The following is a 15,983-nucleotide window of genomic DNA, read 5'->3' as shown; positions in this document are numbered from 1 at the left end:
GTACATCAAAATACTTCCTTATATAAGCTATTTTCAAATGCTCAGTGTATTAGTATTTTCAATATGAATGACATGTTATGTAATACTGGGCTAAACACTGATTTCAGGGATCCCCAAGGTTCGAGCATAGTCATCCTTAACTTAAAACTGCTAACCAGAGGAAGGACAAGTCAGTAACACCTGCCACCTATACAACAACTTCTAACCAAATAGCAGAATTAACTGTTACAGTTACAATACCCCTGCAGTTGAAAGGTAGAGCATGTTCTGCAGAATACTGTGACTTGAACCTTGCAATCTACAGCCAGCCATACAACCCAGTAGGCCACATCAGACCCTCAATGTATTAGCTCGTATGTTCCAAGTAGTATATTTTCCTCTGAATATGACACCACCAATTAGGAGATTTATGCTCTCATAGTCAGAGAGTCATAGTCATAGGCTCCCATCAAATTTCTAAACTGTCATTATTACATCTGCATCACATTAATTCCTCTTTCAGTACAAGCTTTCTTCCCACAGGAAAGTTTCTCATGGGAACGAAGTTTGTAGTGAAAGAAAAATTAACACTTTTCTGTACAGAAAACAACATAATATAATACATCATTTAGAAGATGAAAACCTTGGCTTTCTGTTTGTTATACACAATATAGTATTGAACATCAGAGAGAAATATTGACAAATCCTGAAAGAGAAGATGTGACAGGTGGGTGTGACAAGAGAGGTCTGGATTTCTATTTGATGGCTATGTAACCAAACAAAATTGAAGGCTATGAAAACATGATAATGAGTAATTTAAGTTAAATTTTGTACTTCTTGTAGGTGTGGTAAGTAAATTACAGAAAAGATGATGCCTAGAGAAAAAGACACATTTCTCACACTGGGGGAACTTCAGGTTTTTTAAAAAAATATTGTTTTATAAAATTAAGAACTTTAAACTTATATACAATTCAAATATGTACTATTAGCTATGATTTTATGCTATACTAATTGGTATAATATGAACAAAAAGTAGTTTAATTAAATTCTGAATGTAACTTAATAAAAACATCGTGACATGCTCAGTAAAGGATGCCCATGGTGAGAAGATTAAATCAGATTAATATTGTCCAACTACCTTAAAAGTTAGTGCATTACATGGTTATTAATCCATTCAAGTCACTCGAAATGGCTACTAAATGTCAGTGGTACATGAACACTTCATACTTCCTACTGATAGATTTGGTCACATCAAGACAAAGTGTAAATATTGTGAGCAGACTATTTCTACTTCAGGAAAAACCACTTCTAATCTTCTGACACATCTGAAGGTAAGCCTTTTCATAATTTTTCTTAATATGAACTATATTCTATGTAAATTATACAATATAATATAGGTAAACTAAATTTGTCATGCGTGTTAAACTATATTATTTAATATATATAACCGAGATATTTATTTATTATGATATATTTTTGATTATTTTTATTATTATAAACTATATTCTATAGTTAAAATAAATTACTCATGTTTTGAACTATATTCATCATATTTATTTATTATTATATGTTTTTTATTCATTTTCTTATAAACTATATTGTATATTTTATAACAGAGATACACTTTTGTGTTCGTAGTGCAATCATGAGGCAGAGCTACAGAAGTCTATATCTGGCTCTGGTACTTCCACCCAAGTGCAGCAGCCTACAATAGCACTGTATCGTATAGAACCAACTAAATATAAGTCCATACACCCTCGTCATACAACCCTTGTCATTGGTCATTTTCTACTTGATTAGAAAATGCAAACAGTTATGCTGGCATGTCAGCATTTAAAGGAGCATCACTCATCTGATAACATTGTAGCTGAATATGATGAAAACAATAAATCATTTTAACATTAACAACAAGGTATCATATTTGGCACCTGATAATGCATCCAACGTGATAAAGGCTTTCTGCTTGCCTTGATTTGAACCACAAACACTACCTAGTGTGAGAGATGGTGATAACTCATCTACAGATAGCGACTCAGAGGATGAATTTTTGGATGAATCTAAATCAGCAGACAATTTATTCCGATTTCTTCCTGAACATGACTTCTTTTACCACACACTAAATCTTGTGGTAAGAGAAGGCATGAAAAAAGCTGGATAACCGCTGAAAGCAAGTTCCTATGCATCAGCCATCATGTCCTACATTCAAAAATCAATGCAAGCAAACTGATTCATTTAAGGAAGAGGCCAGAGTTCAGTCGGTAACACCAACACGATGGAACTCGGAAATTAAGATGATTAAGTCTTTATTGAAAATTCCCCAGGAGAAGTTGGATAATCTAGATACTTGTACATTAAAACTTACTTTTCATGATTGAACTGTGCTTGCAGATTTAGTGAAAATACTGACACCTTTTGAAGAGGTAACAGATTTCACCCAGCAAGAAGTCAAGAACGTTTCCTCAACAAATAATCTTACAACCATGGAACCAAAAGAAGACTGTAAGCCCCCCTCTCCCCTGCAAAAGAAGTAAGCTCTTTAATTTCTTTGTTGCTTTGATGATCCTTACATTCCTGAAGAAAGCAACCCTCAAGATTATGCAAAGATCCATGAAAACAAAATTTCCTACCTTATCTCTACTAGCCAAATGCTACCTGAATGTTCCAGCATCCTCTGCCCTCCATTGAGTATTGGAGGCAAAACCCTCAGACCTAATCACTGCCACCTCACTGACAAGATATTTGAGAGACTGATGTTCACAAACAACAATGGACAGTTAAATATCTACAAGTTTCCTCTAAAATTATATTTTTTGTTCTAAAACGTTATCACATTTTGAAAAATAAAACTACTGAAATGTTATTATTTGTTCGGGCCCAGGCATGGACAGGTGGTTATGGCCCTCGACTCACAATCTGAGGGTCATGGGTTCGAATCCACATCACACCAAACATGCTCGCCCTTTCAGCCATGGGGGCATTATAATGTGATGGTCAAAAAGAGTAGCCCAAGAGTTGCGGTGGGTGGTGATGACTAGCTGCCTTCCCTCTAGTCTTACATTGCTAAATTAGGGATGGCTAGTGCAGATAGCCCTCGTGTAGCTTTGCAATTCAAAACAAACAAACATTATTATTTGTTCAAATTTTGTTTGTTTCAGTTTCTAAAAAGTTTGTTTCCTAAAATAAAAGTACTGAAATCTTATCTTCTACAGTTTTATCATTATTGCATATTACCTGACAAAGTATTCATGAATACATTCCTATGTATTTGTATACTTAGAATTTTTCCTGTATTCACTTTTGTATTAATATTCATAAAAATATGAAGTATCTGTATTTGTATTTGATTATTGATCTCCAGTATTTGCCCCATCCCTGCTTATAGTAAGTCAATTGTATTATAATTATATGTTGAAAACTTATTTTAATTAACTCCAATCAAAGATATTACAAGGTTGAGATGAAATTTCACAAAATACACATGCCTAAACTCAATTATTATATTACTGTTTAGCAACAGTGTTCCTTCAATAGCCTAATAAACCAATCAATACATTTAACAAAAGTTTAAGTACACTTTAGGATAAGTACAGAATATTATTTTAACTAGTATGAGACACTGGTAAAAGCTACATGCACAAGATTTCCCAGTTCCTGATTTGTAGTAGAAGCACTAGTCCAGAGAAAGCAAGTTTTTTTTCTTAATATAACAAGTGAGAAATTTTTCAAAAGTAGGATAATTTGCTTCAAGAAAGAGCCACATACCTGTATTGTACCAAAGTAGTAGTTAAGAAGGCACCTGATAATAAGTCATAGAAGAAATGGTAATTCCAACAAATTACGGAAAGTTGTAAAATAATTAACATACTCTGAAGGAAGTACTTACTGTATTATGAATAATTTATTTTAATTTAACTAAATGAGAGATTTACCTGCTCAACCTTACACAGTTTATCTACATAGCCCTGGTAACACTTCATACAATCTTCAGCCAGATGAAGATGAGTGGCATACTTGCTGAGTTCTTTTTGATACTGAGGCATTTTCTTGATCATGGTGGAGAGATCCTTAATGCTTGTCTTATCACTGGATGATGTCATTCTCTTACTGTCAATGAATTTCTTCAACTCCTTGGTCACATTCCTGAAGAAATAAAAGCGGGAAGTTTAGAAGTTGAAACTTAGAAACCAACAAGGATTTAAAAACTGATATTGAAGATAAATAAGAAACCAATTTATCCATACAATGCTTTAATATTTGGTGTAAATTTAGCACATCTTCTAAATGGATGTACCAACAACATTGCAAGGAACTTGTTTGAAAAACTAGGGCTCAGGGGTTAGAAATTAACAGAACATAATACAGCTCAAATTACTGAAAGTTTTATTTTTTAATTTCTGCAAATTTTTTTATTGGAGCTACTCCTTTACATAAACTTATAAAAAACATTAAGAATTCAACATCAGGCTAAGTTTTGAAGTCTTTTTTTTCTGCTTGAAGATTTTTAGTTAAAAATTACAAAAATAAAATGGAAAACAGATATTATATATTTGAGTTTCATATTTCACCAAGACCACTGTTATAAGCAAATCTGTCCAATCCAGCCATTTAAACTTGTATGAAGAGCATATGGAAACTCATTCAGTGTGACTGTTAGAAAAACCTTTGAACTATTAATCTTCTTTACAGTTTTGAAGAAATTACAAAAAAATTCTTTTCATAAACACAAAACCTATTCAGACGAATTCCCATATATACTAAACTGTTCAAAATCATGTATGAAAAATATATTCCGGTCATAAGATTCCCTCCCACTCTCCAAGTATCAATATGAAGAATGTAAATGGTATAACACACCAAGTGAATTGCAAAGGGTAATTTATATAGATGCTACAGAAAAGCTATTTTATTTTCATAAAGATTAAACCAAATGTACATTTTAACTCAAAGAGTATAAAATTATATATACGCAACAAATACTTAGGTGCTTAACTTAAAACAACACCTTGCAATTCATACTTTTATAACAACAGACAGAAACTAAACAATACTTGAGAAAACTGTTGATCTTAATGATTTCTCTCATTAATTATGCATGTAACTTAACATTGTCAATGATTTATGATGCATGAGATAATATATTTTATCATCTCACAAGTGGCACCAAATGTTGATCTAACATTTCATGAACTTAATGTTGCCATCCTTAGTACTCCTCTTTTAAAAATATGCCACAGAAAAGTGTGTGTGTGTGTGCAAGTGTTGCAAAATCAGGTAACCAACATGCTTCTCAATTTTACAGTAAGAAAGTGGAAAAACACAAATGCCAGACTAGTTATTTTTTAATGTTTAATAATTATCCAACTTTAACACAAGTCATATCTTAATTAAACATTTCACAAACTTATAACTCACAACCACATTATTTCAAGATGTTGAATCAAAAGAACATGTTTATAATTTTTCTAATTTTCTATTTTTTGTTCATAAATTGTAATGATATACTTTAAGTGATAAGTAGTAATTAATTGTGGTTGTTTTCTTAATGTGAAGCTACACAGTGGGTTACCTGCACTTTGCCTACTGTGGGGAAATGCATTTTAAGTCCATAAGCTTACCGATGATTCACCGGGAAGGAATTACTTTAGGATTGTATTTCAAGTTTAATTAACCTGTAGTTGTTTGAAACAGTATTCTGAAGTACAATAACAGAACTTCATTAGAATCTTCCAACTAGCACTGATCAATGAAATTTGTTGCTACATCCACAAAGTACAATAACATAAAAAACCTGCTTACTGTGAAACCACCGCAATATGTTGATGACGAAGCTCTACCCAGATTTCATCATTTTCATCTAATAAAACCTCTTTCTCCCTCACATCATGACCAGAAGAAGATTCAAATTTATAGACATCATTCTCAATAGGTAGAAGGTCATAGGCCATAGCTTGAAATGTCAGCTCATGAAGAAGTGGAGATACACAATCAAAACTTCGATCAAGAATAAGGAGTTGTGATCTCATTTTCTCAGGCCCCTATAGAAAAGTTTTTAAAGATGATAGATAATTAGACGCACTAGAGAAATTAAAGATTTTAACTATTATCTTGGAAACCAAACCAATTGTTAGTTACAGATGCAGGAATTACAAATTAAAATAATGGTGTAAGTATGCTTCTTCTAACAATCTTAACTTCAAAAGTTCCAACACACCTCTCCCATTGTTGGTTCATCTGCTTTATAGGCATCCAGTTTTTGCTGAATGAGTTGAGAGAGTTCGACATTATGATCAAAGTCACTGAAAATAAACAAACCAAGAATATAATGAAATACAACATACATTTTGACTTCAGTTTCTGGATGTTTAGTAAAATTCAATGTATATGTTTGTAACAGAAAGAACATGTCATAAATCATATTTCATACAAGAAATAAACAGAAGAAAAACAACAAAATTCTATAGTTAAACATGCAAGAAATACACATTTTTTCAGTGGTGACAGCACTAAATATTGTTTACACAATTGGTAAATGCTCAGGAGTTTTCAGTTATTCATTAGCTATAGTAAATCATTAACTCTTTAAAAATTATTGATGGTGGCCATTGATTCAATGAGCAATGTATTCTTCATTAGGTAAGCAAATGATTCCTTTAAAATAATTTCAACCTTTGGAATGCCAAATTGACTCAAAGTCTCATAAAAAAAATAAAAGGACTGTAAATTGATGAATATTTTTTGTAACAGAACTTATCTAGCTTGTCTTTTGATGAAAGTTAATAAGTTCAAGCTCAGTACCTTCTATGTCTCACTGAGGGATATTCCCCCAAGGTGGCACATAGTGTGGCCACTTGCTCAGCAATCCTCTCTAGAGAGGCAGTGCGAAGGGAAACTTTGGCTGGGTTGTAGTAGAATTGAAAACACTCAGGAGTGTCTAAAGAGAAAACCTACAAAATGACGAAAAAAATTGTCTTTTTGTATTGACTTATAATAACTGAATTTGTCTATGATAAGAAAATAAATAAAAGTAAAACCATTTATTTAAGATTTTTTTCTGTTGTGATTATAAGAAAAATAATATGTGCAAACAAAAAACAAAATCATCATCTACTGAAAAAAAAAAGGTATATATTTAATTAGGTACCAATGTCACCTATAGGAATCATACTCTGTTTCCATATACAAAAGTTTTTATTCACTCTTAATGATGAACAGCCTCAGCAAAAAGATGAAGGGAGGATAAGGCAAAGAGAATGGACATCAGAGTAAGATGAAGATGGGAAGACTGTGGTGGGTAAAAAGTACCCAAGATCTCAGGGTCCGAACCCCACAGAGAGATGAGAGACTCCAAACATTGTGAGCCCAAACAGAGAAAGTTGGAACATAGTACATGGAGGTTGAGGCATACTGATCCCTGAATGCAATTCTTTCCCAAAATGACTCACATAGATCCTAATATCTGGGGAAGGAGGAAACACTAAGTAATGACCCAAAGGCTCATCTCCAAGAAGGGCATGGGTGGAACCATAGAAAACAGGTGACAAATACAGAATATAACAAACCTGATTAATCAAACCTACAAAGGGAGGAGGAGGCCTGGGCAAGTCCCCCAAAATGATACACGACTGAGAAGCATATTCAAGAAGAGAAAAAAGCTGTCCAAATCCCCACCTTCCCATTCAGCCACACATTGAGCAGTTATGATAGGACACTCAGACTGTTCAGAATGTTGCACGAAATTGGTCAATTCTCAACGAATAATAGTAGAGGTAAGACCGTATCGGAACAAATTGTTTGTTTCCTTGTCTTCCCTTTAAAGAAAGTCTTGTCTCTTTCCTTCCAGCTTTGAAGCCACTACATCTGTCCTTCCATTAAGTCCAATTGATGTTGGAACAGATGTGTATTTCGGAAGGCAGACACCTTACTTGCTATGTTAATCATGACCATTGAATTCAAAGTTAAAACAGCAACTTTCCTTGATTATTATACACAAGCCTTAATTCCTTATTCAAAGGAATACTTCACAATCAAGGAGAAAATTGAGGGGGAGTAGCACATATGCATGATAAACTGTGTGTGTGCATGTATGTTTGGTTCAGTGATATAACTGTACATACTCCTTAGTGCTAATTCACTTCAGAAAATGTGTTTTGTAAATATCACACAAGAAAGTGTGTGTGGGTGTATATATATATACACATTGTACTATTCTATATTAACAAAATATCAACATTTTATTAATAATATGTAAAAGAGAACATAATCAAGTGATTAAAAAATACATACCTGGGATTCATACGGAAGAAAAGCAATGTTTATTTCCTTTAAAGTTTTAATTACTTTAGCACCAGATGATTTACACAGCTCATTGAACAGTTCATCTGGACATGCTACAATGAGAATAAAAAAGGATCAAGACTTAACTTTCAGTATATTTCTATCTAGTAACCAAAGTAAGATGTTAATAGTTTACAGTAAAACATAGATACAGCTTTCATTTAATGTGTTGTACTAAACCATTTAACTTTCCTTATATAGCAATCAGAGAATGTCAATACATTAGCTAAAATTTATCTATTATCATTATACAGCATAAAACAAAGTCCGCATTAGCAGGTTCTTGTTATAGTTGTTGGTTTCTTATTCTTATTTAAGAAAGGGGTTTCTAGTTTTGATATATTAAAATCACTTCAAAGAAATATGTGGTAAATATTTTGAATAAACAAGATTTTCTTGAGACACGATGAAAGCAGCTTTGTCAAACCTTGACAAGATATCTCTCCTTTCCTGTCAGCAATTTTAACCATTTCTTTGAATTTTCAGGATTTTATCCACTGTTGAAAAAAATATCATAGCTTCGTACCATGTAAGTAAAAACATTTTAGACCGTCAATATACTCATAAATAGAATATCTTAAATTAAAACTAGTAAAGATTATTTTCATAAGAAAAGTTAATAATAAATGATAATTTTGGTAAAAACAATAAACAATATTAACTTTTTCAAACAAATTCAGTCCTTTTCAATTGTAATGAAAAATCTAAGATAGCAAGTTTCTTAGTGTTAGTTAAATAACATTATAGTTACTTATCGTCTTTAAATTAATATGCTTTCAAACTTGTACATCTTTGATTAGAACATTCCAAAACACAGTACTCTACTAAAGTACTATATATTCAACCAATGAATGGTAAGATTACTTGTGAAATATCTTGTTTAAATATACAACACTAGTAAAAGAAAACCTATCAGCATTTCATTACACATCATTTGAAAAACAAACAAACATACCTTCTGTAAAAAAAATGTGTGCACAACGGTACATATGTCGACTTGGAGTCTGGAAATCACCCATCAGTGCACGAACAGACTAAAAAATAAAAACAGCTAAATTACATAGAGCTAGAGAATTCAAATGTTGGTCCCAAATCATTTACAAGATATTCAAATCAAACTCATTAAATAATATTAATCAATGAAACAGTAATATATAATTAGAAGTGAATTATAGGCTTCCAGAAATAAAGTTTAATAAAGGTGAATGCAAGTGTAACAAAGCATCAGTCCTAAAGAATTATCACAAATGAATATAAACAGAATATCAACCAATGATTAATTAAAACAACTACCTTTTCTACTGGAGTAATCAAATATATTGCTTCCATGTTTGGTAGAGGTTCTCGTTTCTTAAAAAGGTCTTCCACAACTGTAACATTTCAGGAAGATCATACAACTAAAATTTGCAATACATTACATATCTAGACTTGAATATTACAAAATATGTAAAAAAAAAATCGGAGTTTTCAAACATTGTTTTTGAATACCCAAAAATTATACACTGGGTAGGTGAAGAAGCTGAGTGGTCCAAAAGAACAAACTGTCCATCACCTTACTCATTCTTATTTGCTCATTTCTATACAGCTTATAATAATAATAAGATGGTTCCTATGTAAACTGTAAAGAGAATATTTCTACTCAAAAGGATAGTATATATCATTGCATTAAAAAAGCCACAAGTACCTTACTGACTATATGTGACAGTGTAAGAAACAAAAGTAATAATTTGACTATATACTATATACTCAAGTGTATTTTCTTAATAGGAAAATTTTTTACTTAGAAGGTGTTATATGATGTTCAACCTAAAGTCTATATAAAATAAGAAAATTTAACTTTACTGAATACTGTCTTGTCAAAATAGAATCAATGGCCAAAGATGTATCAAATCTTCTTTTATGGTGTAGCTTGTAACCATACTTATAAAATTTTAGACACAATCTTTTTGATTAATAAACTGCCTTCTGTACTAAAAATACAGTTCAGCTTTATAATGGTGTATAAAAAATTTCTAGCATTCAGTGCAGTGTTAGCACAAATTCCAGAGTTTAAAGATTAATAAGGATAACTGGAAAAAACTCATTTATTTTACACATAATAGGCTATCGCCTGTTCTGAAGCTTTATTTTGCTAATGAATTTTGAAAACCAACAAAACAGAAAAATGTAGCCCGGAATGTGGCCTAAATAAATATACAATACAAAAGCTAAGAAGTATTTCTATAATGTGATTTAAATCAATTTAAAAGTTTTATGACCATTTGCCCTTGCCAACATTAATCAGAGTTACATTTGATTTATTTGTTTGTAGTTAAGCACAAAGCTACACAGTGTGCTATCTGTGCTATTACATTTAAAATAATTATATACCTAATAGTATTTGTATTCATGGCAAAGCTAATAAGGCTATCTACCACCATCCCTCACGTTAAACATACTGACAAGAAGGAAGTTAGCTTGTCAGCAGCATCCAACCAATCACCATACATGCTAAGGGATTGACTGTCACTCTTATAATGGACCTACATCTTAACACATTCACTGTGGCTGGGATGTATGTTTCCCAGTGCTCCCAGCCCCTCACACCTCGACTGGGACAAATGATTTCCATTGTCAACGCTGTTTACGCCTTCCTCTGCTGGGTCTAGGTTCATCATCTTGACTATGATCACTAGATGGAAAGCTAGCATCCTCTTGTCTCATTACCTCTTCATCATCACGTACTTGAACATCACTTGACTCTCTTTCAATATCTTCTAAGCTATCTGAGTCAAGTGCATCAGGCATATTTACATAGTAATTAGGGTTACTACTTGCCACTATAGTGATGGTCACAGTCGGCACGCAGTTATCATACATTCCACTTCAGCATCTTGTTGGTTACTAGAAAACATTGAGGGAAACCATATATCAACATTAGGTGGGATGCTAATAAATACTTTCTAACTCATTTTACTTCCATACGTCACATATGGCAATTTTGAATGTCAGTGGGAAACATTTGTCCCAGTTGCAATGTGAGGGGGTGGGAGCAATGGGAAATATAAATCCCAGCTGAAGTGAAAGGGTTAAAGTGAGTGAAGTATTTTGTTGCTTCACACAGATATAAACCCATTTCACCAGCTCAAAATTTAGAGCTCTAACACAAGGCCAATTCTTAATGAAAAAATTACTTATAACTACAATTTGATCAACATCGTCCATAATGTAAAATAATAAATAAAAAAAAAGATTTAAAAGTAAAATACTCGCATTTACTTCTTTAAAAATTATTTAAATTAGAGATTAATCAGAAAAAAATTGATGATGGGTATGAAACTTTTAATACATGGCTGCAATGAAATTTCATATCATGGGAAGTTTTAATCCCCTACAATTATTCCATGAGTAATTTTATCTGCCTGATCAGGTAGGCTATAATAATTTCTAACTAACAACATTCTACCTGTGTTTATAACCCACTGATACTCAACTCTTGACTACCATTTTCTCAATATTATATCAAAGTATTCCTTTTCAACTTGGGCTGTAAACTCATTCATGTTATTCGTTATAATCCTAACATTAAAATACCAGCAACTTGGCTTTTACTTTTAAACAAGGATAACTAAGAAAGCATAATAAAGAAATAACTAAATAATGAGTAAGAAGTAAGCCATAATCCTTTTATTTTCCAAAGTAATTAAATTTCAACTCTAAAAGGAAATATAAGGTTAATTCTGAATTTCCATATCATAACCATTTACAATGAGTAAAAAAATATTAAAAAGTGCATGGCTTCAACAGTACAGATTGCCAAAACAAATCAATAATCAATACTTACTTGTTATTCCTTCAGCAGCAATTTCATGCATCTTGCAACAAGCAGAAATCATTCTCATGCCCAACTGGTCTACCACTAACACTTTCCATTCTCCTTTCTTTCTAACTGCTTTGATGACATCACTCATAATCTCTGCAATACAAAATTATTCAGAAAAAAAAATTATAACACGAGCATGCAGCATTTTAAACATCTTAAAAGCAAACAGTTTAATAGTAACTTCTTTTTAAAATTTAACACTGTATTCACCAAATTTTGGATTTTATTGATTTTCTTACAAATGGGAGTAACATTTTCTTATAATGATCACAAGCAGTCAAGATTGAAATATAAAAATTACATATTCAAAATAATATTTTTATATAGCAATTGATTTTTTAAATTTGTTTCTTTTTTAATTTATATAAAAAAATTTAACAGATGATCACTGTAATATGAATGACAAACTCCCATGCTTATACAATTGAGTAACTGGTGCTTTCTGTCATTATCATTACAAAGAAACAAATGTATAACAGAAAGCTAGTTGCCCTACAAAGATCACTCATTAACCACAGAAAATGAAACACCACAAATTAAAATGTAGTTTTTCTTCCATTCACAAATTCATCCAAAATACTCCTGCAAAAATTACATCAACAGTTCCCTTCATTTCATAAGTTTAATATTTTAAAGTTATGACTCCAAACTAAACCAGACTGTACTTTGTATGTGTCAATGTATATTATATATATATATACACACACATTTAAAAAGATATTAGTCATTCACGTTTTTGCACAAAGCTCATTTTTAATATCAACTTTCACTGTACTTTTACATTTCTGTATTCAATAATACTTTAACAACCAAAAGCTAAATAAAACATTCTCCACACTACATATCTAACATTAGAACTTGGAAGTATAATACTAACTCAGCTGTGCAGTGTTACTGACAGTGGAACTGTACAGCTGAGTTAGTATTATACTTTAAAGTAGCACTATATTTATGTCTTGATAGGTTACTACTAATACAACTTACAAGTAAGCCTTTAACTTGAAATTTTAACTACTATTACTAATGTGTTACTGTTAATCATACATAATTATTATTAATGTAACAAGACTTTACTTATACCAGACAATTTGGAACTTATTTATTAATAGTAACTTAGTAACAGTAGTACTGAATGAAGACTGTAGGAAATATATGGCGCTGAATTTCTTAGATAAATACGTTGTCTTTTGATAAGGTATCCACAAAGTCAAAATACTTTCAATACAAAAACGCCCAAACTCAAGTCAAATTCAACTGTAGGTTAAATTTATTTAGGAATTAATGCGTTATTGATTAATAAATTTGCTATTTGAGTTGTAAACAACTGTCCAAAAACTTAAAATTTCACTTAAAAACTGAACGTATGACAATCTTATTAAGTAATTAAACACAAAAGCTGCAAAAATAACTTACTCATTCCAACAAGCGTTTTCAACGCCATTTCCTCAATTAATTAATTAAACTACCACTTTACTTCTGTCACGAAATGTGGGTGGGTGTATTTACTATATATATATATATATACAATAAAAGACGGAGCCACTGTAGCTGTTTGTTTGAAGCACAGGCGTTAATCATGAATATGTTTTATAATGACAATAACATACAATCGGTACTCTTTCCACCTATTGAGTAGGCCTTTCATAATTGGGAATTTAAATTATTTATTTTTCCTGCAGTTGTTCAAAATCATATTATTTAGCGAATTTTAACATCTGACAATAATATAAATCAATACATCGAAATAATTTATATTATCATTATTCAAAAAGATAAATTTGGAAGAATAATATACAAAATGTGTTTACTAAATTAGAAATAAATTGCATGGAATGTTATAATTATGCCATAGCATATTTAAAACTATTCCTTAGTAGGTCAGCGATAAGTTTATGAATTTACCACATTAGAATTCGGGGCTCGATACCTTGTGATGGACATGACGCATATAGTCTGTTGTGTAGGTTTGCGCTAAAACAAACAATATTTGAAACTAAATTGATACAGGAAATTGCATTTTTATGCGCGAGTGCATACCCTATAATGGAGTTTCCTTAGCGAAAATCAACAAATCATACCTTAGAGTGTGGTTATACTGAAACGATTTTGAATATGCAAATCAATGAGTCATTTGACAAGCACAGCCGATATAAAGTCGCAGTAGAACACAATGTATTAGAACTAAATTTTTACATTGTATGGCAGTTGTTGTTGTTGTTAGCGAAAAGCTACACAATGTACTATCTACACTCTGTCTACTGCGGATAACACAGGCTTCAATTTATCTTCAGGTACATATTAACCCAATTTTAAACCGATACTACATAAACAAAATCTGGTCATATTCATTAATAACACAGGCCTGCAATGGTTTTACTGTCTTGAAATTTTTACACGTTCTACAGTAATTCATGTCCGCTGAATCCGAAAATGTTTTCAATTTTTTCCATCACGTACAGATTTTTCACAAAACGTCATATGTGAAATCAGGTCACATTTTCTGGTGCTTAAAATGTTGACAACCACTGGCTATAGATTTCTTTAGCCCAATTGCGACGTGAGAGTCTTATCGATCGTTCTAGAACCCATGAGAAACGCGCTGCTAGTATATAGCCGTCTCCAGCCATTGCTAGTATATAAATGGTTAACAGGCCTCATGACGTGTCATTTCTGTATAGTATTTGTTTGTGCGTGCACTTTGACATTATTTTTTTCTTTTCAATATTATTTATTCGTTGCTATGTGTAAATGACACAAACATATTCTGTTATATTTGTGGTAAATTTGTTGTAAACTTGATCTAAGTAAGAGATTTTTCTTCCTGATTCGTAAAAAATCCTTAAGTGGTAGAAAAAATCATATTATTTCCGAAATCTGCATAGCTGAATTATAAGTAATCCGATATGAAATTTAAATTCGCAGGCCTGTGTAACCAAACCCAAGATTTTAGCGTTTATATTCCGTAAATTTAACACTGATCAACTGGGAGATTATTGTATAGCATTTTGGAGGTAGTTTAATGCAACTGAAAAGGGTATATAACAGCCTTTTCCCACACAAAATACTCCTACGCTCAGACCATAAAGATGTGTATAGACCGGAGATTGATAATTTCCAAGATGGGATATCAATTGTGCTTAATTGCATTGGAAAACAAAGGAATATTGGTCAACTTCAGGCAGTAGAACCACCCAGAAAGAGAAATGCAAAGGGCAGGGCCGAATTAAGAGAGTGTTGGTCAAATTAGTGCATTTTCTCCTGGGGGGAAAAAAATCAACAACTATGTGTCTCACCGAAAAACATGTTTGTAACTATGGCACTATGACAACAGTGATTTTGGTCGTTTCATATTAACCTATTATTTTGCACTTTTTCATTAACATGTTCTAGAAGCTTGTTCTTTTATAAATATTTATTCGAACATTTAATGAAAATTTCTTTGTCGTTGCTTTATATTTAAAAAGATGAATAGGGATCTTCAAATATACAGTAACAACATAGGTAGCTTAAAGTAAAAATGCAATCGCCAAAAAAGTAAACAAACAAGCTTAAGGATTGAGGAATAGCGTGGACATTATTTCCTCAAGCTCTCCTGTTTTGGCTCTCCTAAATATTACAGTTTTTTGACATTTAATGAAATACGTAGTTGGTGTATGATGCTCTCTCTGGAAAAATGACATCTTTTGGACTGATTTCATGCAGATTGGATGAGTATTGGTCATGATATCATTGCCACAATGTTATCATTGATAGTGGTACTGCCTATACGATCGTCATGATGCATGGTGATCAACATACCACATGTTAT

At 31.9% G+C, this 15,983-nt stretch overlaps 1 protein-coding gene across 5 annotated transcripts in view; it reads right to left on the bottom strand.

The window, feature by feature from the left end:
• Nucleotides 1-13,675, bottom strand: part of LOC106476403 (protein ROP-like) — a 37,268-nt gene extending 23,593 nt beyond the window's left edge. For 3 of the 5 annotated variants that reach the window (XM_022381288.1, XM_022381291.1, XM_022381285.1), the window contains exons 1-9: nucleotides 13,589-13,616; nucleotides 12,137-12,268; nucleotides 9,607-9,683; nucleotides 9,269-9,347; nucleotides 8,263-8,366; nucleotides 6,775-6,923; nucleotides 6,191-6,275; nucleotides 5,776-6,014; nucleotides 3,909-4,119 (exon numbers count right to left, since the gene is read on the bottom strand). In XM_022381288.1, coding sequence (XP_022236996.1) covers nucleotides 3,909-4,119; nucleotides 5,776-6,014; nucleotides 6,191-6,275; nucleotides 6,775-6,923; nucleotides 8,263-8,366; nucleotides 9,269-9,347; nucleotides 9,607-9,683; nucleotides 12,137-12,268; nucleotides 13,589-13,616 — 1,104 coding nt within the window. Of the gene's footprint in view, nucleotides 1-3,908; nucleotides 4,120-5,775; nucleotides 6,015-6,190; nucleotides 6,276-6,774; nucleotides 6,924-8,262; nucleotides 8,367-9,268; nucleotides 9,348-9,606; nucleotides 9,684-12,136; nucleotides 12,269-13,255; nucleotides 13,275-13,588 lie in introns of those variants that run through there. The other 2 variants (XM_013937067.2, XM_022381293.1) reach the window with 2 other exon arrangements.
• Between the last annotated feature and the right edge of the window lie 2,308 nt (nucleotides 13,676-15,983).

Source organism: Limulus polyphemus, unplaced genomic scaffold, assembly GCF_000517525.1.
Source record: "Limulus polyphemus unplaced genomic scaffold, Limulus_polyphemus-2.1.2 Scaffold155, whole genome shotgun sequence".
In the NCBI taxonomy this organism is placed as follows: Eukaryota; Metazoa; Arthropoda; class Merostomata; order Xiphosura; family Limulidae; genus Limulus; species Limulus polyphemus.
The sequence above is the reverse complement of the archived record's forward strand: the minus strand, read 5'-3'. Positions and strand labels throughout refer to the sequence as shown.